Source organism: Mustelus asterias, chromosome 1, assembly GCF_964213995.1.
Source record: "Mustelus asterias chromosome 1, sMusAst1.hap1.1, whole genome shotgun sequence".
NCBI classification, from domain to species: Eukaryota; Metazoa; Chordata; class Chondrichthyes; order Carcharhiniformes; family Triakidae; genus Mustelus; species Mustelus asterias.
In genome coordinates, this window is record NC_135801.1 from 200,149,958 (window position 1) to 200,174,333 (window position 24,376).

General features: G+C 52.6%; 1 protein-coding gene across 1 annotated transcript in view; it reads left to right on the forward strand.

Annotated features, from left to right (window-relative positions):
• The first annotated feature begins 1,297 nt into the window (after nucleotides 1–1,297).
• Nucleotides 1,298–24,376, forward strand: part of LOC144481080 (disintegrin and metalloproteinase domain-containing protein 12-like) — a 359,843-nt gene continuing 336,764 nt past the window's right edge. Inside the window, exon 1 of the mRNA XM_078200726.1 lies at nucleotides 1,298–1,645. Coding sequence (XP_078056852.1) covers nucleotides 1,426–1,645 — 220 coding nt within the window. The 5' untranslated portion in view covers nucleotides 1,298–1,425. The remainder of the gene's footprint in view (nucleotides 1,646–24,376) is intronic.

Consider the following 24,376-nt stretch of genomic DNA (forward strand, 5'->3'; position numbering starts at 1 on the left):
ATATACATGGATTTTAGTAAGGCGTTTGATAAGGTCCTCCATGGTCGGCTTATGATGAAAGTGAGGAGGTGTGGGATAGAGGGAAAGTTGGCCGATTGGATAGTAACTGGCTGTCTGATCGAAGACAGAGGGTGGTGGTGGATGGAAAATTTTCGGACTGGAGGCAGGTTGCTAGTGGAGTGCCACAGGGATCAGTGCTTGGTCCTCTGCTCTTTGTGATTTTTATTAATGACTTAGAGGAGGGGGCTGAAGGGTGGATCAGTAAATTTGCTGATGACACCAAGATTGGTGGAGTAGTGGATGAGGTGGAGGGCTGTTGTAGGCTGCAAAGCGACATAGATAGGATGCAAAGCTGGGCTGAAAAATGGCAGATGGAGTTTAACCCTGATAAATGTGAGGTGATTCATTTTGGTAGGACTAATTTAAATGTGGATTACAGGGTCAAAGGTAGGGTTCTGAAGACTGTGGAGGAACAGAGAGATCTTGGGGTCCATATCCACAGATCTCTGAAGGTTGCCACTCAAGTGGATAGAGCTGTGAAGAAGGCCTATAGTGTGTTAGCTTTTATTAACAGGGGGTTGGAGTTTAAGAGCTGTGGGGTTATGCTGCAACTGTACAGGACCTTGGTGAGACCACATTTGGAATATTGTGTGCAGTTCTGGTCACCTCACTATAAGAAGGATGTGGAAGCGCTGGAAAGAGTGCAGAGGAGATTTACCAGGATGCTGCCTGGTTTGGAGAGTAGGTCTTATGAGGAAAGTTTGAGGGAGCTAGGGCTGTTCTCTCTGGAACGGAGGAGGCTGAGGGGAGACTTAATAGAGGTTTATAAAATGATGAAGGGGATAGATAGAGTGAACGTTCAAAGACTATTTCCTCGGGTGGATGGAGCTATTACAAGGGGGCATAACTATAGGGTTCGTGGTGGGAGATATAGGAAGGATATCAGAGGTAGGTTCTTTACGCAGAGAGTGGTTGGGGTGTGGAATGGACTGCCTGCAGTGATAGTGGAGTCAGACACTTTAGGAATATTTAAGCGGTTATTGGATAGGCACATGGAGCACACCAGGATGATAGGGAGTGGGATAGCTTGATCTTGGTTTCAGATAAAGCTCGGCACAACATCGTGGGCCGAAGGGCCTGTTCTGTGCTGTACTGTTCTATGTTCTATGTTCCTGTTTTGGATTCTGTGTTTCACTTCCTCCTCTTACTTCCTGGGTGAGACTGGGGCTGTTACAAAGTTACTCCTGACACAAGTCACGGACTGACAGGTTTAAAAACAAGTTGACACACAGAGAGAGACAGTGCACAGGACAAAGAGGAAGACACAGCAGGGAAAGACAGGCTGACCAGGAACACACACACACAAAGTTGTGTTCACAGAGAGAGAACATTTGAGTGGAGAGTTCAGAGCTGTGATTATTCACAATGTTTTGCAGCTTTGTGTGTTTGGTATTTCTGATCTGGTGCCAGCTTTTAAATTATTCAGCAGCAACGAATGATGAGACTCTGGCAGATAATGTGCTCACTCTGAGAAATGGCACATTGTTAACTGTCCGCAGTAATGGACCCAACAGCCACTCACCAGGAGCCGACTGGGACACCGGGATTGAAGGAGCGATTTCCACTGGAGAAGATGCTGCTTCAGGTGAGGAAGAGGGTGTTGGTTTTCCACTCAGTAAATTCTGTTCCATAAATAATGAGAATGCAATAAATAAACAAACTAAGGTACAAGTCAGTATCGCGCAGAGATGACAAAACGACTCCTGATCAGGGGTACAGCGTACACACTGTTCAATAGTACAGCGTACACACTGTTCAATAGTACAGTGTACGCACTGTTCAATAGTACAGTGTACGCACTGTTCAGGGGTACAGCGTACGCACTGTTCAATAGTACAGTGTACGCACTGTTCAGGGGTACAGCGTACGCACTGTTCAGGGGTACAGCGTAAGCACTGTTCAATAGTACAGCGTACACTGCACTGTTCAATAGTACAGCGTACGCACTGTTCAGGGGTACAGCGTACACACTGTTCAATAGTACAGCGTACGCACTGTTCAGGGGTACAGCGTACACACTGTTCAATAGTACAGCATACGCACTGTTCAATAGTACAGCATACGCACTGTTCAATAGTACAGCGTACGCACTGTTCAGGGGTACAGCGTACACACTGTTCAATAGTACAGCATACGCACTGTTCAATAGTACAGCGTACGCACTGTTCAGGGGTACAGCGTACGCACTGTTCAGGGGTACAGCGTACACACTGTTCAATAGTACAGCGTACGCACTGTTCAATAGTACAGCGTACGCACTGTTCAGGGGTACAGCGTACACACTGTTCAGGGGTACAGCGTACACACTGTTCAGGGGTACAGCGTACGCACTGTTCAATAGTACAGCGTACGCACTGTTCAATAGTACAGCGTACACACTGTTCAGGCGTACAGCGTACGCACTGTTCAATAGTACAGCGTACGCACTGTTCAGGGGTACAGCGTACGCACTGTTCAGGGGTACAGCGTACACACTGTTCAGGGGTACAGCGTACACACTGTTCAGGGGTACAACGTACACACTGTTCAGGGGTACAGCATACACACTGTTCAGGGGTACAGCGTACACACTGTTCAGGGGTACAGCGTACGCACTGTTCAGGGGTACAGCGTACACACTGTTCAGGGGTACAGCATACACACTGTTCAGGGGTACAGCGTACACACTGTTCAGGGGTACAGCGTACGCACTGTTCAGGGGTACAGCGTACACACTGTTCAGGGGTACAGCGTACGCACTGTTCAGGGGTACAGCGTACACACTGTTCAGGGGTACAGCGTACACACTGTTCAGGGGTACAGCGTACACACTGTTCAGGGGTACAGCGTACACACTGTTCAGGGGTACAACGTACACACTGTTCAGGGGTACAGCGTACACACTGTTCAGGGGTACAGCGTACACACTGTTCAGCGGTACAGCGTACACACTGTTCAGGGGTACTGCGTACGCACTGTTCAGGGGTACAGCGTACGCACTGTTCAGGGGTACAGCGTACACACTGTTAGAACCATAGAAACCATAGAAAATTACAGCTCAGAAACAGGCCTTTTGGCCCTTCTTGTCTGTGCCGAACCATTTTATGCCTAGTCCCACTGACCTGCACTTGAACCATATCCCTCCACACCCCTCTCATCCACGAACCCGTCCAAGTTTTTCTTAAATGTTAAAAGTGACCCCGCATTTACCACTTTATCTGGCAGCTCATTCCACACTCCCACCACTCTCTGCGTGAAGAAGCCCCCCCTAATATTCCCTTTAAACTTTTCTCCTTTCACCCTTAACCCATGCCCTCTGGTTTTTTTCTCCCCTAGCCTCAGCGGAAAAAGCCTGCTTGCATTCACTCTATCTATACCCATCAAAATCTTATACACCTCTATCAAATCTCCCCTCAATCTTCTACGCTCCAGGGAATAAAGTCCCAACCTATTCAATCTCTCTCTGTAACTCAGCTTCTCAAGTCCCGGCAACATCCTTGTGAATCTTCTCTGCACTCTTTCAATCTTATTTACATCCTTCCTGTAACTAGGTGACCAAAACTGTACACAATACTCCAAACTCGGCCTCACCAATGCCTTATATAACCTTACCATAACACTCCAACTTTTATACTCGATACTCCGATTTATAAAGGCCAATGTACCAAAGGCACTCTTTATGACCCTATCCACCCGTGACGCCACTTTTAGGGAATTCTGTACCTGTATTCCCAGATCCCTCTGTTCAACTGCACTCTTCAGAGTCCTACCATTTACCCTGTACGTTCTTCTTTGGTTTGTTCTTCCAAAGTGCAATATCTCACACTTGTCTGCGTTAAATTCCATTTGCCATTTTTCAGCCCATTTTTCTCGTTGGTCCAAATCCCTCTGCAAGCTTTGAAAACCTTCCTCACTGTCCACTACACCTCTAATCTTTGTATCATCAGCAAACTTGCTGATCCAATTTACCACATTATCATCCAGATCATTGATATAGATGACAAACAACAATGGACCCAACACCGATCCCTGCGGCACACCACTAGTCACAGGCCTCCACTCAGAGAAGCAATCTTCCACAACCACTCTCTGGCTTCTTCCATTGAGCCAGTGTCTTATCCAATTTACTACCTCCCCATGTATACCCAGCGACTGAACCTTCCGAACCAACCTCCCATGAGGGACCTTGTCAAAGGCCTTGCTGAAATCCAGGTAGACAACATCCACCGCCTTCCCTTCATCCACTTTCCTGGTAAACTCCTCGAAAATCTCTAGGGGTACAGCGGACACACTGTTCAGGGGTTCAGCGTACGCACTGTTCAGGGGTATAGCGCACACACTGCCCAGGGGTACAGCGTACACACTGTTCAGGGGTACAGCGTACACACTGTTCAGGGGTACAGCGTACACACTGTTCAGGGGTACAGCGTACACACTGTTCAGGGGTACAGCGTACACATTGTTCAGGGGTACAGCGTACACACTGTTCAGGGGTTCAGCGTACGCACTGTTCAGGGGTACAGCGTACACACTGTTCAGGGGTACAGCGTACACACTGTTCAGGGGTACAGCGTACACACTGTTCAGGGGTACAGCATACACACTGTTCAGGGGTACAGCGTACACACTGTTCAGGGGTACAGCGGACACACTGTTCAGGGGTACAGCGTACACAATGTTCAGGGGTACAGCGTACACACTGTTCAGGGGTACAGCGTCCACACTGTTCAGGGGTACAGCGTACACACTGTTCAGGGGTACAGCGTACACACTGTTCAGGGTTACAGCATACACACTGTTCAGGGGTACAGCGTATGCACTGTTCAATAGTACAGCGTACACACTGTTCAGGGGTTCAGCGTACGCACTGTTCAGGGGTATAGCGTACACACTGTTCAGGGGTACTGCGTACGCACTGTTCAGGGGTACAGCGTATGCACTTTTCAGGGGTACAGCGTACACACTGCCCAGGGGTACAGCGTGCACACTGTTCAGGGGTACAGCGTACACACTGTTCAGGGGTACTGCGTACAGACTGTTCAGGGGTACAGCGTACACACTGTTCAGGGGTACAGCGGACACACTGTTCTGGGGTTCAGCGTACGCACTGTTCAGGGGTATAGCGTACACACTGTTCAGGGGTACAGCGTACGCACTGTTCAGGGGTACAGCGTATGCACTGTTCAGGGATATAGCGTACGCACTGTCCAGGGGTACAGCGTACACACTGTCCAGGGGTACAACGTACACACTGTTCAGGGGTACAGCGTACGCACTGTCCAGGGGTACAGCGTACGCACTGTTCAGGGGTTCAGCGTACGCACTGTTCAGGTGTACAGCGTACACACTGTTTAGGGGTACAGCGTATGCATTGTACAGATGTACAGCGTACACACTGTTCAGGGGTACAGCGTACACACTGTTCAGGGGTACAGCGTACACACTGTTCAGGGGTACAGCTACGCACTGTTCAGGGGTAGACCGTACGCACTGTTCAGGGGTGCAGCGTACACACTGTTCAGGGGTACAGCGTACACACTGTTCAGGGGTACAGCGTATGCATTGTTCAGATGTACAGCGTACACACTGTTCAGGGGTACAGCGTACACACTGTTCAGGGGTTCAGCATACACACTGTTCAGGGGTACAGCGTACACACTGTTCAGGGGTACAACGTACACACTGTTCAGGGGTACAGCGTATGCATTGTTCAGATGTACAGCGTACACACTGTTCAGGGGTACAGCGTACACACTGTTCAGGGGTACAGCGTACACACTGTTCAGGGGTACAGCGTACACACTGTTCAGGGGTTCAGCATACACACTGTTCAGGGGTACAGCGTACACACTGTTCAGGGGTACAACGTACACACTGTTCAGGGGTACAGCGTACACACTGTTCAGGGGTACAGCGTACACACTGTTCAGGGGTACAGCGTACACACTGTTCAGGGGTACAGCGTACACACTGTTCAGGGGTACAACGTACACACTGTTCAGGGGTACAACGTACGCACTGTTCAGGGATATAGCGTACGCACTGTCCAGGGGTACAGCGTACACACTGTCCAGGGGTACAACGTACACACTGTTCAGGGGTACAGCGTACGCACTGTCCAGGGGTACAGCGTACGCACTGTTCAGGGGTTCAGCGTACGCACTGTTCAGGTGTACAGCGTACACACTGTTTAGGGGTACAGCGTATGCATTGTACAGATGTACAGCGTACACACTGTTCAGGGGTACAGCGTACACACTGTTCAGGGGTACAGCGTACACACTGTTCAGGGGTACAGCTACGCACTGTTCAGGGGTAGACCGTACGCACTGTTCAGGGGTGCAGCGTACACACTGTTCAGGGGTACAGCGTACACACTGTTCAGGGGTACAGCGTATGCATTGTTCAGATGTACAGCGTACACACTGTTCAGGGGTACAGCGTACACACTGTTCAGGGGTTCAGCATACACACTGTTCAGGGGTACAGCGTACACACTGTTCAGGGGTACAACGTACACACTGTTCAGGGGTACAGCGTATGCATTGTTCAGATGTACAGCGTACACACTGTTCAGGGGTACAGCGTACACACTGTTCAGGGGTACAGCGTACACACTGTTCAGGGGTACAGCGTACACACTGTTCAGGGGTTCAGCATACACACTGTTCAGGGGTACAGCGTACACACTGTTCAGGGGTACAACGTACACACTGTTCAGGGGTACAGCGTACACACTGTTCAGGGGTACAGCGTACACACTGTTCAGGGGTACAGCGTACACACTGTTCAGGGGTACAGCGTACACACTGTTCAGGGGTACAACGTACACACTGTTCAGGGGTACAACGTACGCACTGTTCAGGGGTACAGCGTACACACTGTTCAGGGGTACAGCGTATGCACATTTCAGGGGTACAGCATACACACTGTTCAGGGGTACAGCGTGCACACTGTTCAGGGGTACAGCGTACACACTGTTCAGGGGTACAGCGTACACACTGTTCAGGGGTACAGCGTACGCACTGTTCAGGGGTACAGCATATGCACTTTTCATGGGTACAGCGTACACAATGTTCAGGGGTACAGTGTACACACTGTTCAGGGGTACAACGTACACACTGTTCAGGGGTACAGCGTACACACTGTTCAGGGGTACAGCGTACACACTGTTCAGGGGTACAGCGTACGCACTGTTCAGGGGTACAGCATATGCACTTTTCATGGGTACAGCGTACACACTGTTCAGGGGTACAGCGTATGCACTTTTCAGGGGTACAGCATACACACTGTTCAGGGGTACAGCGTGCACACTGTTCAGGGGTACAGCATACACACTGTTCAGGGGTACTGCGTACAGACTGTTCAGGGGTACAGCGTACACACTGTTCAGGGGTACAGCGTACGCACTGTTCAGGGGTACAGCATATGCACTTTTCATGGGTACAGCGTACACACTGTTCAGGGGTACAGCGTACGCACTGTTCAGGGGTACAGCGTATGCACTTTTCAGGGGTACAGCATACACAATGTTCAGGGGTACTGCGTACACACTGTTCAGGGGTACAGCCTACACACTGTTCAGGGGTACAGCGTACACAATGTTCAGGGGTACTGCGTACACACTGTTCAGGGGTACAGCATACTCACTGTTCAGGGGTACAACGTACACACTGTTCAGGGGTACAGTGTGCACACTGTTCAGGGGTACAACGTACACACTGTTCAGGGGTACAGCGTACACACTGTTCCGGGGTACAGCGTACACACTGTTCAATAGTACATCGTACACACTGTTCAGGGGTACAGCGTACACACTGTTCAGGGGTACAGCGTACGCACTGTTCAGGGTTTCAGCGTACGCACTGTGCAGGGATTCAGCGTACGCACTGTTCAGGGGTTCAGCGTACGCACTGTTCTGGGGTTCAGCGTACGCACTGTTCAGGGGTTCAGCGTACGCACTGTTCTGGGGTTCAGCGTACGCACTGTTCAGGGGTTCAGCGTACGCACTGTTCTGGGGTTCAGCGTACGCACTGTTCAGGGATATAGCGTAAACACTGTTCAGGTGTATAGCGTACACACGGTTCAGGGGTACAGCGTATGAATTGTTCAGGGGGACCGCGTGCACACTGTTCAAGTGTACAGCATACACACTGTTCAATCGTACAGCGTACACACTGTTCAGGGGTACAGCGTACACAATGTTCAAGGGTACAGCGTACTTACGGTTCAGGGGTACAGCGTATGCACTGTTCAGGGGTACAGCATACAAACTGTTACGGGGTACAGTGTACACACTGTACACGGGTGCGGCATACACTCTGTTCAAGGGTACAGCATACACATTGTTCCACCGTACAGCGTACACACTGTTCAGGGGTACAGTGTACGCTCTGTTCAGGGGTATAGCGTACGCACTGTTCCGGGGTACAGCGGATAGACTGTTCAGGTGTAGAGCGTATGCACTTTTCAGGGGTACAGCGTACGCACTGTTCAGGGGTTCAGCGTACACACGTCCAGGGGTACAGCGTACGCACTGTCCAGGGGTACAGCGTACACACTGTCCAGGGCTACAACGTACGCACTGTTCAGGGATATAGCGTACGCACTGTCCAGGGGTACAGCGTACACACTGTCCAGGGGTACAACGTACACACTGTTCAGGGGTACAGTGTACGCACTGTCCAGGGGTACAGCGTACGCACTGTTCAGGGGTTCAGCGTACGCACTGTTCAGGTGTACAGCGTACACACTGTTCAGGGGTACAGCGTATGCATTGTACAGATGTACAGCGTACACACTGTTCAGGGGTACAGCGTACACACTGTTCAGGGGTACAGCTACGCACTGTTCAGGGGTAGATCGTACGCACTGTTCAGGGGTGCAGCGTACACACTGTTCAGGGGTACAGCGTATGCATTGTTCAGATGTACAGCGTACACACTGTTCAGGGGTACAGCGTACACACTGTTCAGGGGTTCAGCATACACACTGTTCAGGGGTACAGCGTACACACTGTTCAGGGGTACAACGTACACACTGTTCAGGGGTACAGCGTACACACTGTTCAGGGGTACAGCGTACACACTGTTCAGGGGTACAGCGTACACACTGTTCAGGGGTACAACGTACACACTGTTCAGGGGTACAACGTACGCACTGTTCAGGGGTACAGCGTACACACTGTTCAGGGGTACAGCGTGCACACTGTTCAGGGGTACAGCGTACACACTGTTCAGGGGTACAGCGTACACACTGTTCAGGGGTACAGCGTACGCACTGTTCAGGGGTACAGCATATGCACTTTTCATGGGTACAGCGTACACAATGTTCAGGGGTACAACGTACACACTGTTCAGGGGTACAGCGTACGCACTGTTCAGGGGTACAGCGTATGCACTTTTCAGGGGTACAGCATACACAATGTTCAGGGGTACTGCGTACACACTGTTCAGGGGTACAGCGTACACACTGTTCAGGGGTACAGCGTACACAATGTTCAGGGGTACTGCGTACACACTGTTCAGGGGTACAGCATACACACTGTTCAGGGGTACAACGTACACACTGTTCAGGGGTACAGCGTACACACTGTTCCGGGGTACAGCGTACACACTGTTCAATAGTACATCGTACACACTGTTCAGGGGTACAGCGTACACACTGTTCAGGGGTACAGCGTACGCACTGTTCAGGGTTTCAGCATACGCACTGTGCAGGGATTCAGCGTACGCACTGTTCAGGGGTTCAGCGTACGCACTGTTCTGGGGTTCAGCATACGCACTGTTCTGGGGTTCAGCGTACGCACTGTTCAGGGATACAGCGTACGCACTGTTCAAGGGTTCAGCGTACGCACTGTTCAGGGATATAGCGTAAACACTGTTCAGGTGTATAGCGTACACACGGTTCAGGGGTACAGCGTACGAATTGTTCAGGGGGACCGCGTGCACACTGTTCAAGTGTACAGCATACACACTGTTCAATCGTACAGCGTACACACTGTTCAGTGGTACAGCGTACACAATGTTCAAGGGTACAGCGTACTTACGGTTCAGGGGTACAGCGTATGCACTGTTCAGGGGTACAGCATACAAACTGTTACGGGGTACAGTGTACACACTGTACATGGGTACGGCGTACACTCTGTTCAAGGGTACAGCATACACATTGTTCCACCGTACAGCGTACACACTGTTCAGGGGTACAGCGTACGCACTGTTCCGGGGTACAGCGGATACACTGTTCAGGTATAGAGCGTATGCACTTTTCAGGGGTTCAGCGTACGCACTGTTCAGGGGTATAGCATACGCACTGTTTAGGGGTACAGCGTACTTACTGTTCAGGGGTATAGCGTACACACTGTTCAGTGGTATAGCGTACACACTGTTCAGGGGTACAGCGTACAAATTGTTCAGGGGTACAACGTACGCACAGTTCAGGGGTACAGCGTACGCACTGTTCAGTGGTACAGCGAACACACTGTCCAGGGGTACAACGTACACACTGTCCAGGGGTACAGCATACACACTGTTCAGGGGTACAACGTACACACTGTTCCGGGGTACAGCGTACACACTTTTCCGGGGTACAGCGTATGCACCTTTCAGGGGAACAGCGTACACACTGTTCCGGTGTACAGCGTACACACTGTTCAGGGGTACAGCGTAAATACTGTTCAGGGGCATAGCGTACACACATTCAGGGGTACAGCGTACACACTGTTCAGGGGTACAGCGTACGCATTGTTCAGGGGTACAGTGTACACACTTCAGGGGTTCAGCGTACGCACTGTTCAGGGGTACAGCGTACGCACTGTTCAGGGGTACAGCGTACGCACTGTTCAGGGGTTCAGCGTACGCACTGTTCAGGGGTTCAGCGTACGCACTGTTCAGGAGTTCAGCGTACGCACTGTTCAGGGTACAGCGTACGCACTGTTCAGGGGTACAGCGTACACACTGTTCAGGGGTACAGCGTATGCACTGTTCAGGGGTACAGTGTACGCACTGTTCAGGGGTATAGCGTACACACTGCCCAGGGGTACAGTGTACACTCTGTTCAGGGGTACAGCGTACACACTGTTCAGGGGTACAGCGTACACACTGTTCAGGGGTACAGCGTACACACTGTTCAGGGGTACAGCGTACGCACTGTTCAGGGGTACAGCGTACACACTGTTCAGGGGTACAGCGTACACACTGTTCAGGGGTACAGCGTACACACTGTTCAGGGGTACAGCGTACACACTGTTCAGGGGTACAGCGTACACACTGTTCAGGGGTACAGCGTACACACTGTTCAGGGGTATGGCGTACACACTGTTCAGGGTTACAGCGTACACACTGTTCAGGGGTACAGCGTACACACTTTTCAGGGGTACAGCGTACACACTGTTCAATAGTACAGCAGACACACTGTTCAGGGGTACAGCGTACGCACTGTTCAATAGTACAGCGTACACACTGTTCAGGGGTTCAGCGTACGCAATGTTCAGGGGTATAGCGTACACACTGTTCAGGGGTACTGCGTACGCACTGTTCAGGGGTACAGCGTATGCACTTTTCAGAGGTACAGCGTACACACTGCCCAGGGGTACAGCGTGCACACTGTTCAGGGGTACAGCGTACACACTGTTCAGGGGTACAGCGTACACACTGTTCAGGGGTACAGCGGACACACGGTTCAGCGTACGCACTGTTCAGGGGTATAGCGTACACACTGTTCAGGGGTACTGCGAACGCACTGTTCAGGGGTACAGCGTATGCACTTCTCAGGGGTACAGCGTACACACTGCCCAGGGGTACAGCGTACACACTGTTCAGGGGTACAGCGTACACACTGTTCAGGGGTACAGCGTACACACTGTTCAGGGGTTCAGCGTACGCACTGTCCAGGGGTACAGCGTACACACTGTCCAGGGGTACAGCGTACACACTGCCCAGGGGTACAGCGTACGCACTGTCCAGGAGTACAGCGTACACACTGTCCAGGGGTACAACGTACGCACTGTTCAGGGATATAGCGTACGCACTGTCCAGGGGTACAGCGTACACACTGTCCAGGGGTACAACGTACACACTGTTCAGGGGTACAGCGTACGCACTGTCCAGGGGTACAGCGTACGCACTGTTCAGGGGCTCAGCGTACGCACTGTTCAGGTGTACAGCGTACACACTGTTCTGGGGTACAGCGTATGCATTGTACAGATGTACAGCGTACACACTGTTCAGGGGTACAGCATACACACTGTTCAGGGGTACAGCTACGCACTGTTCAGGGGTAGATCGTACGCACTGTTCAGGGGTGCAGCGTACACACTGTTCAGGGGTACTGCGTATGCATTGTTCAGATGTACAGCGTACACACTGTTCAGGGGTTCAGCATACACACTGTTCAGGGGTACAGCGTACACACTGTTCAGGGGTACAACGTACACACTGTTCAGGGGTACAGCGTACACACTGTTCAGGGGTACAGCGTACACACTGTTCAGGGGTACAGCGTACACACTGTTCAGGGGTACAACGTACACACTGTTCAGGGGCACAACGTACACACTGTTCAGGGGTACAGCGTACGCACTGTTCAGGGGTACAACGTACGCACTGTTCAGGGGTACAGCGTACGCACTGTTCAGGGGTACAGCGTACGCACTGTTCAGGGGTACAGCGTACACACTGTTCAGGGGTACAGCGTACGCACTGTTCAGGGGTACAGCATACTTACTGTTCAGGGGAACAGCGTACTTACTGTTCAGGGGTATAGCGTACACACTGTTCAGGGGTACAGCGTACTTACTGTTCAGGGGTACAGCGTACACACTGTTCAGGGGTACAGCGTACGCACTGTTCAGGGGTACAGCATACTTACTGTTCAGGGGAACAGCGTACTTACTGTTCAGGGGTATAGCGTACGCACTGTTCAGGGGTACATCGTACGCACTGTTCAGGGGTACAGCGTACGCACTGTTCAGGGATACAGCGTACACACTGTTCAGGGGTACAGCGTACTTACTGTTCAGGGGTATAGCGCACACACTGTTCAGGGGTACAGCGTACACACTGTTCAGGGGTACAGCGTACACACTGTTCAAGGGTACAGCGTACTTACTGTTCAGGGGTACAGCGTACACACTGTTCAGGGGTACAGCGTACTTACTGTTCAGGGGTATAGCGCACACACTGTTCAGGGGTACAGCGTACACACTGTTCAGGGGTACAGCGTACACACTGTTCAGGGGTACAGCGTACTTACTGTTCAGGGGTACAGCGTACGCACTGTTCAAGGGTACAGCGTACTTACTGTTCAGGGGTACAGCGTACGCACTGTTCAAGGGTACAGCGTACACACTGTTCAGGGGTACAGCGTACTTACTGTTCAGGGGTACAGCGTACACACTGTTCAGGGGTACAACGTACACACTGTTCAGGGGCACAACGTACGCACTGTTCAGGGGTACAACGTACACACTGTTCAGGGGTACAACGTACACACTGTTCAGGGGTACAACGTACACACTGTTCAGGGGTACAACGTACACACTGTTCAGGGGTACAACGTACACACTGTTCAGGGGTACAACGTACACACTGTTCAGGGGTACAACGTACACACTGTTCAGGGGTACAACGTACACACTGTTCAGGGGTACAGCGTACACACTGTTCAGGGGTACAACGTACACACTGTTCAGGGGTACAACGTACACACTGTTCAGGGGTACAGCGTACACACTGTTCAGGGGTACAGCGTACACACTGTTCAGGGGTACAGCGTACTTACTGTTCAGGGGTACAGCGTACTTACTGTTCAGGGGTACAGCGTACACACTGTTCAGGGGTACAGCGTACACACTGTTCAGGGGTACAGCGTACTTACTGTTCAGGGGTACAGCGTACTTACTGTTCAGGGGTACAGCGTACGCACTGTTCAGGGGCACAGCGTACACACTGTTCAGGGGTACAGCGTACGCACTGTTCAGGGGTACAGCGTACGCACTGTTCAGGGGTACAGCATACTTACTGTTCAGGGGAACAGCGTACTTACTGTTCAGGGGTATAGCGTACACACTGTTCAGGGGTACAGCGTACTTTCTGTTCAGGGGTATAGCGTACACACTGTTCAGGGGTACAGCGTACACACTGTTCAGGGGTACAGCGTACTTACTGTTCAGGGGTACAGCGTACTTACTCTTCAGGGGTATAGCGTACACACTGTTCAGGGGTACAGCGTACACACTGTTCAGGGGTACAACGTCCACACTGTTCAGGGGTACAGCGTACGCACTGTTCAGGGGTACAGCGTACACACTGTTCAGGGGTACAGCGTACTTACTGTTCAGGGGTACAGCGTACTTACTGTTCAGGGGTACAGCGTACACACTGTTCAGGGGTACAGCGTACACACTGTTCAGGGGTATAGCGCACACACTGTTCAGGGGTACAGCGTACACACTGTTCAGGGGTACAGCGTACACACTGTTCAGGGGTACAGCGTACTTACTGTTCAGGGGTACAGCGTACGCACTGTTCAAGGGTACAGCGTACTTACTGTTCAGGGGTACAGCGTACACACTGTTCAGGGGTACAGCGTACTTACTGTTCAGGGGTATAGCGCACACACTGTTCAGGGGTACAGCGTACACACTGTTCAGGGGTACAGCGTACACACTGTTCAGGGGTACAGCGTACACACTGTTCAGGGGTACAGCGTACGCACTGTTCAGGGGTACAGCGTACACACTGTTCAGGGGTACAGCGTACTTACTGTTCAGGGGTACAGCGTACTTACTGTTCAGGGGTACAGCGTACACACTGTTCAGGGGTACAGCGTACTTACTGTTCAGGGGTATAGCGCACACACTGTTCAGGGGTACAGCGTACACACTGTTCAGGGGTACAGCGTACACACTGTTCAGGGGTACAGCGTACTTACTGTTCAGGGGTACAGCGTACGCACTGTTCAAGGGTACAGCGTACTTACTGTTCAGGGGTACAGCGTACACACTGTTCAGGGGTACAGCGTACTTACTGTTCAGGGGTATAGCGCACACACTGTTCAGGGGTACAGCGTACACACTGTTCAGGGGTACAGCGTACACACTGTTCAGGGGTACAACGTACACACTGTTCAGGGGTACAACGTACACACTGTTCAGGGGTACAGCGTACACACTGTTCAGGGGTACAGCGTACACACTGTTCAGGGGTACAGCGTACACACTGTTCAGGGGTACAGCGTACACACTGTTCAGGGGTACAGCGTACGCACTGTTCAGGGGTACAGCGTACACACTGTTCAGGGGTACAGCGTACTTACTGTTCAGGGGTACAGCGTACTTACTGTTCAGGGGTACAGCGTACACACTGTTCAGGGGTACAGCGTACACACTGTTCAGGGGTACAGCGTACACACTGTTCAGGGGTACAGCGTACTTACTGTTCAGGGGTACAGCGTACGCACTGTTCAGGGGCACAACGTACACACTGTTCAGGGGTACAACGTACTTACTGTTCAGGGGTACAGCGTACACACTGTTCAGGGGTACAGCGTACACACTGTTCAGGGGTACAGCGTACTTACTGTTCAGGGGTACAGCGTACTTACTGTTCAGGGGTACAGCGTACACACTGTTCAGGGGTACAGCGTACTTACTGTTCAGGGGTACAGCGTACTTACTGTTCAGGGGTACAGCGTACACACTGTTCAGGGGTACAGCGTACTTACTGTTCAGGGGTACAGCGTACTTACTGTTCAGGGGTACAGCGTACACACTGTTCAGGGGTACAGCGTACACACTGTTCAGGGGCACAGCGTACACACTGTTCAGGGGTACAGCGTACACACTGTTCAGGGGTACAACGTACACACTGTTCAGCGGTACAGCGTACGCACTGTTCTGGGGTACAGCGTACACACTGTTCAGGGGTACAGCGTACGCACTGTTCAGGGGTACAACGTACACACTGTTCAGGGGTACAACGTACACACTGTTCAGCGGTACAGCGTACGCACTGTTCAGGGGTACAGCGTACACACTGTTCAGGGGTACAGCGTACGCAATGTTCAGGGGTACAGCGTACGCACTGTTCAGGGGTACAACGTACACACTGTTCAGGGGCACAACGTACACACTGTTCAGGGGTACAGCGTACGCACTGTTCAGGGGTACAGCGTACTTACTGTTCAGGGGTACAACGTACACACTGTTCAGGGGTACAGCGTACGCACTGTTCAGGGGCACAGCGTACACACTGTTCAGGGGTACAACGTACACACTGTCCAGGGGCACAGCGTACACACTGTTCAGGGGTACAGCGTACACACTGTTCAGGGGTACAACGTACACACTGTCCAGGGGCACAGCGTACACACTGTTCAGGGGTACAGCGTACGCACTGTTCAGGGGCACAGCGTACACACTGTTCAGGGGTACAACGTACACACTGTCCAGGGGCACAGCGTACGCACTGTTCAGGGGTACAGCGTACACACTGTTCAGGGGTACAGCGTACGCACTGTTCAGGGGCACAGCGTACACACTGTTCAGGGGCACAGCGTACACACTGTTCAGGGGTACAGCGTACGCACTGTTCAGGGGTACAACGTACACACTGTTCAGGGGTACAGCGTACACACTGTTCAGGGGCACAACGTACACACTGTTCAGGGGTACAGCGTACACACTGTTCAGGGGTACAACGTACACACTGTTCAGGGGTACAACGTACACACTGTTCAGGGGTACAGCGTACACACTGTTCAGGGGTACAACGTACACACTGTTCAGGGGTACAGCGTACACACTGTTCAGGGGTACAACGTACACACTGTTCAGGGGTACAGCGTACACACTGTTCAGGGGCACAGCGTACACACTGTTCAGGGGTACAACGTACGCACTGTTCAGGGGTACAGCGTACACACTGTTCAGGGGCACAGCGTACACACTGTTCAGGGGTACAGCGTAAACACTGTCCAGGGGCACAGCGTACTTACTGTTCAGGGGCACAGCGTACTTACTGTTCAGGGGTACAGCGTACTTACTGTTCAGGGGTACAGCGTACTTACTGTTCAGGGGTACAGCGTACGCACTGTTCAGGGGTACAGCGTACGCACTGTTCAGGGGCACAACGTACACACTGTTCAGGGGTACAGCGTACGCACTGTTCAGGGGTACAGCGTACGCACTGTTCAGGGGTACAGCGTACTTACTGTTCAGGGGTACAGCGTACTTACTGTTCAGGGGTACAGCGTACTTCCTGTTCAGGGGCACAGCGTACACACTGTTCAGGGGTACAGCGTACACACTGTTCAGGGGTACAACGTACTTACTGTTCAGGGGTACAGCGTACACACTGTTCAGGGGTACAGCGTACGCACTGTTCAAGGGTACAACGTACACACTGTTCAGGGGCACAGCGTACTTACTGTTCAGGGGTACAGCGTACGCACTGTTCAGGGGTACAGCGTACGCACTGTTCAGGGGCACAACGTACACACTGTTCAGGGGTACAGCGTACGCACTGTTCAGGGGTACAGCGTACGCACTGTTCAGGGGTACAGCGTACCCACTGTTCAGGGGTACAGCGTACTTACTGTTCAGGGGTACAGCGTACTTACTGTTCAGGGGTACAGCGTACGCACTGTTCAGGGGTACAGCGTACTTCCTGTTCAGGGGCACAGCGTACACACTGTTCAGGGGTACAGCGTACACACTGTTCAGGGGTACAACGTACTTACTGTTCAGGGGTACAGCGTACACACTGTTCAGGGGTACAGCGTACGCACTGTTCAGGGGTACAGCGTACACACTGTTCAGGGGCACAGCGTACTTACTGTTCAAGGGTACAGCGTACGCACTGTTCAGGGGCACAGCGTACACACTGTTCAGGGGTACAGCGTACACACTGTTCAGGGGCACAGCGTACACATTGTTCAGATGTACAGCGTACACACTGTTCAGGGGTACAGCGTACACACTGTTCAGGGGCACAGCGTACACACTGTTCAGGGGCACAGCGTACACACTGTTCAGGGGTACAGCGTACACACTGTTCAGGGGCACAGCGTACACACTGTTCAGGGGCACAGCGTACACACTGTTCAGGGGCACAGCGTACACACTGTTCAGGGGCACAGCGTACACACTGTTCAGGGGTACAGCGTACACACTGTTCAGGGGCACAGCGTACACACTGTTCAGGGGCACAGCGTACACACTGTTCAGGGGTACAACGTACACACTGTTCAGGGGTACAGCGTACACACTGTTCAGGGGTACAGCGTACTTACTGTTCAGGGGTACAGCGTACACACTGTTCAGGGGTACAGCGTACACACTGTTCAGGGGTACAGCGTACACACTGTTCAGGGGTACAGCGTACTTACTGTTCAGGGGTACAGCGTACTTACTGTTCAAGGGTACAGCGTACGCACTGTTCAGGGGCACAACGTACACACTGTTCAGGGGTACAGCGTACACACTGTTCAGGTGTACAACGTACACACTGTTCAGGGGTACAACGTACGCACTGTTCCGGGGCACAGCGTACACACTGTTCAGGGGTACAGCGTACTTACTGTTCAAGGGTACAGCGTACACACTGTTCAGGGGTACAGCGTACGCACTGTTCAGGGGCACAGCGTACACACTGTTCAGGGGTACAGCGTACACACTGTTCAGGGGCACAGCGTACACACTGTTCAGGGGCACAGCGTACACACTGTTCAGGGGTACAGCGTACACACTGTTCAGGGGTACAGCATACTTACTGTTCAGGGGTACAGCGTACACACTGTTCAGGGGTACAGCGTACACACTGTTCAGGGGTACAGCGTACACACTGTTCAGGGGTACAACGTACACACTGTTCAGGGGCACAGCGTACACACTGTTCAGGGGTACAGCGTACACACTGTTCAGGGGTACAGCGTACACACTGTTCAGGGGTACAGCGTACACACTGTTCAGGGGTACAACGTACACACTGTTCAGGGGCACAGCGTACACACTGTTCAGGGGTACAGCGTACTTACTGTTCAGGGGTACAGCGTACACACTGTTCAGGGGTACAGCGTACACACTGTTCAGGGGCACAGCGTACACACTGTTCAGGGGTACAGCGTACACACTGTTCAGGGGTACAACGTACACACTGTTCAGGGGCACAGCGTACACACTGTTCAGGGGTACAGCGTACTTACTGTTCAGGGGTACAGCGTACACACTGTTCAGGGGTACAGCGTACACACTGTTCAGGGGCACAGCGTACGCACTGTTCAAGTGTACAACGTACACACTGTTCCGGGGCACAGCGTACACACTGTTCAGGGGTACAGCGTACTTACTGTTCAGGGGTACAGCGTACACACTGTTCAGGGGTACAGCGTACACACTGTTCAGGGGCACAGCGTACGCACTGTTCAAGGGTACAACGTACACACTGTTCCGGGGCACAGCGTACACACTGTTCAGGGGTACAACGTACACACTGTTCAGGGGTACAGCGTACTTACTGTTCAGGGGTACAGCGTACACACTGTTCAGGGGTACAGCGTACGCACTGTTCAAGGGTACAACGTACACACTGTTCAGGGGTACAGCGTACACACTGTTCAGGGGTACAGCGTACACACTGTTCAGGGGTACAACGTACACACTGTTCAGGGGTACAGCATACACACTGTTCAGGGGCACAGCGTACACACTGTTCAGGGGCACAACGTACACACTGTTCCGGGGCACAGCGTACACACTGTTCAGGGGTACAACGTACACACTGTTCAGGGGTACAGCGTACACACTGTTCAGGGGCACAGCGTACACACTGTTCAGGGGCACAGCGTACACACTGTTCAGGGGTACAGCGTACTTACTGTTCAGGGGTACAGCGTACACACTGTTCAGGGGTACAGCGTACACACTGTTCAGGGGCACAGCGTACACACTGTTCAGGGGCACAGCGTACACACTGTTCAGGGGCACAGCGTACACACTGTTCAGGGGCACAGCGTACACACTGTTCAGGGGTACAGCGTACTTACTGTTCAGGGGTACAGCGTACACACTGTTCAGGGGTACAGCGTACGCACTGTTCAAGGGTACAACGTACACACTGTTCCGGGGCACAGCGTACACACTGTTCAGGGGCACAGCGTACACACTGTTCAGGGGTACAGCGTACTTACTGTTCAGGGGTACAGCGTACACACTGTTCAGGGGTACAGCGTACGCACTGTTCAAGGGTACAACGTACACACTGTTCAGGGGTACAGCGTACGCACTGTTCAAGGGTACAACGTACACACTGTTCAGGGGCACAGCGTACACACTGTTCAGGGGTACAGCGTACACACTGTTCAGGGGTACAGCGTACACACTGTTCAGGGGCACAGCGTACACACTGTTCAGGGGCACAGCGTACACACTGTTCAGGGGTACAACGTACACACTGTTCAGGGGCACAGCGTACACACTGTTCAGGGGTACAGCGTACGCACTGTTCAGGGGTACAGCGTACTTACTGTTCAGGGGTACAACGTACACACTGTTCAGGGGTACAGCGTACGCACTGTTCAGGGGCACAGCGTACACACTGTTCAGGGGTACAACGTACACACTGTCCAGGGGCACAGCGTACACACTGTTCAGGGGTACAGCGTACACACTGTTCAGGGGTACAACGTACACATTGTCCAGGGGCACAGCGTACACACTGTTCAGGGGTACAGCGTACGCACTGTTCAGGGGCACAGCGTACACACTGTTCAGGGGTACAACGTACACACTGTCCAGGGGCACAGCGTACGCACTGTTCAGGGGTACAGCGTACACACTGTTCAGGGGTACAGCGTACGCACTGTTCAGGGGCACAGCGTACACACTGTTCAGGGGCACAGCGTACACACTGTTCAGGGGTACAGCGTACGCACTGTTCAGGGGTACAACGTACACACTGTTCAGGGGTACAGCGTACACACTGTTCAGGGGCACAACGTACACACTGTTCAGGGGTACAGCGTACACACTGTTCAGGGGTACAACGTACACACTGTTCAGGGGTACAACGTACACACTGTTCAGGGGTACAGCGTACACACTGTTCAGGGGTACAACGTACACACTGTTCAGGGGTACAGCGTACACACTGTTCAGGGGTACAACGTACACACTGTTCAGGGGTACAGCGTACACACTGTTCAGGGGCACAGCGTACACACTGTTCAGGGGTACAACGTACGCACTGTTCAGGGGTACAGCGTACACACTGTTCAGGGGCACAGCGTACACACTGTTCAGGGGTACAGCGTACACACTGTCCAGGGGCACAGCGTACTTACTGTTCAGGGGCACAGCGTACTTACTGTTCAGGGGTACAGCGTACTTACTGTTCAGGGGTACAGCGTACTTACTGTTCAGGGGTACAGCGTACGCACTGTTCAGGGGTACAGCGTACGCACTGTTCAGGGGCACAACGTACACACTGTTCAGGGGTACAGCGTACGCACTGTTCAGGGGTACAGCGTACGCACTGTTCAGGGGTACAGCGTACACACTGTTCAGGGGTACAGCGTACTTACTGTTCAGGGGTACAGCGTACTTACTGTTCAGGGGTACAGCGTACTTCCTGTTCAGGGGCACAGCGTACACACTGTTCAGGGGTACAGCGTACACACTGTTCAGGGGTACAACGTACTTACTGTTCAGGGGTACAGCGTACACACTGTTCAGGGGTACAGCGTACGCACTGTTCAAGGGTACAACGTACACACTGTTCAGGGGCACAGCGTACTTACTGTTCAGGGGTACAGCGTACGCACTGTTCAGGGGTACAGCGTATGCACTGTTCAGGGGCACAACGTACACACTGTTCAGGGGTACAGCGTACGCACTGTTCAGGGGTACAGCGTACGCACTGTTCAGGGGTACAGCGTACCCACTGTTCAGGGGTACAGCGTACTTACTGTTCAGGGGTACAGCGTACTTACTGTTCAGGGGTACAGCGTACGCACTGTTCAGGGGTACAGCGTACTTCCTGTTCAGGGGCACAGCGTACACACTGTTCAGGGGTACAGCGTACACACTGTTCAGGGGTACAACGTACTTACTGTTCAGGGGTACAGCGTACACACTGTTCAGGGGTACAGCGTACGCACTGTTCAGGGGTACAGCGTACACACTGTTCAGGGGCACAGCGTACTTACTGTTCAAGGGTACAGCGTACGCACTGTTCAGGGGCACAGCGTACACACTGTTCAGGGGTACAGCGTACACACTGTTCAGGGGCACAGCGTACACATTGTTCAGATGTACAGCGTACACACTGTTCAGGGGTACAGCGTACACACTGTTCAGGGGCACAGCGTACACACTGTTCAGGGGCACAGCGTACACACTGTTCAGGGGTACAGCGTACACACTGTTCAGGGGCACAGCGTACACACTGTTCAGGGGCACAGCGTACACACTGTTCAGGGGCACAGCGTACACACTGTTCAGGGGTACAACGTACACACTGTTCAGGGGTACAGCGTACACACTGTTCAGGGGCACAGCGTACACACTGTTCAGGGGCACAGCGTACACACTGTTCAGGGGTACAACGTACACACTGTTCAGGGGTACAGCGTACACACTGTTCAGGGGTACAGCGTACTTACTGTTCAGGGGTACAGCGTACACACTGTTCAGGGGTACAGCGTACACACTGTTCAGGGGTACAGCGTACACACTGTTCAGGGGTACAGCGTACTTACTGTTCAGGGGTACAGCGTACTTACTGTTCAAGGGTACAGCGTACGCACTGTTCAGGGGCACAACGTACACACTGTTCAGGGGTACAGCGTACACACTGTTCAGGTGTACAACGTACACACTGTTCAGGGGTACAACGTACGCACTGTTCCGGGGCACAGCGTACACACTGTTCAGGGGTACAGCGTACTTACTGTTCAAGGGTACAGCGTACACACTGTTCAGGGGTACAGCGTACGCACTGTTCAGGGGCACAGCGTACACACTGTTCAGGGGTACAGCGTACACACTGTTCAGGGGCACAGCGTACACACTGTTCAGGGGCACAGCGTACACACTGTTCAGGGGTACAGCGTACACACTGTTCAGGGGTACAGCGTACTTACTGTTCAGGGGTACAGCGTACACACTGTTCAGGGGTACAGCGTACACACTGTTCAGGGGTACAGCGTACACACTGTTCAGGGGTACAACGTACACACTGTTCAGGGGCACAGCGTACACACTGTTCAGGGGTACAGCGTACACACTGTTCAGGGGTACAGCGTACACACTGTTCAGGGGTACAGCGTACACACTGTTCAGGGGTACAACGTACACACTGTTCAGGGGCACAGCGTACACACTGTTCAGGGGTACAGCGTACTTACTGTTCAGGGGTACAGCGTACACACTGTTCAGGGGTACAGCGTACACACTGTTCAGGGGCACAGCGTACACACTGTTCAGGGGTACAGCGTACACACTGTTCAGGGGTACAACGTACACACTGTTCAGGGGCACAGCGTACACACTGTTCAGGGGTACAGCGTACTTACTGTTCAGGGGTACAGCGTACACACTGTTCAGGGGTACAGCGTACACACTGTTCAGGGGCACAGCGTACGCACTGTTCAAGTGTACAACGTACACACTGTTCCGGGGCACAGCGTACACACTGTTCAGGGGTACAGCGTACTTACTGTTCAGGGGTACAGCGTACACACTGTTCAGGGGTACAGCGTACACACTGTTCAGGGGCACAGCGTACGCACTGTTCAAGGGTACAACGTACACACTGTTCCGGGGCACAGCGTACACACTGTTCAGGGGTACAACGTACACACTGTTCAGGGGTACAGCGTACTTACTGTTCAGGGGTACAGCGTACACACTGTTCAGGGGTACAGCGTACGCACTGTTCAAGGGTACAACGTACACACTGTTCAGGGGTACAGCGTACACACTGTTCAGGGGTACAGCGTACACACTGTTCAGGGGTACAACGTACACACTGTTCAGGGGTACAGCGTACACACTGTTCAGGGGCACAGCGTACACACTGTTCAGGGGCACAACGTACACACTGTTCCGGGGCACAGCGTACACACTGTTCAGGGGTACAACGTACACACTGTTCAGGGGTACAGCGTACACACTGTTCAGGGGCACAGCGTACACACTGTTCAGGGGCACAGCGTACACACTGTTGATGGGGTACAGCGTACTTACTGTTCAGGGGTACAGCGTACACACTGTTCAGGGGTACAGCGTACACACTGTTCAGGGGCACAGCGTACACACTGTTCAGGGGCACAGCGTACA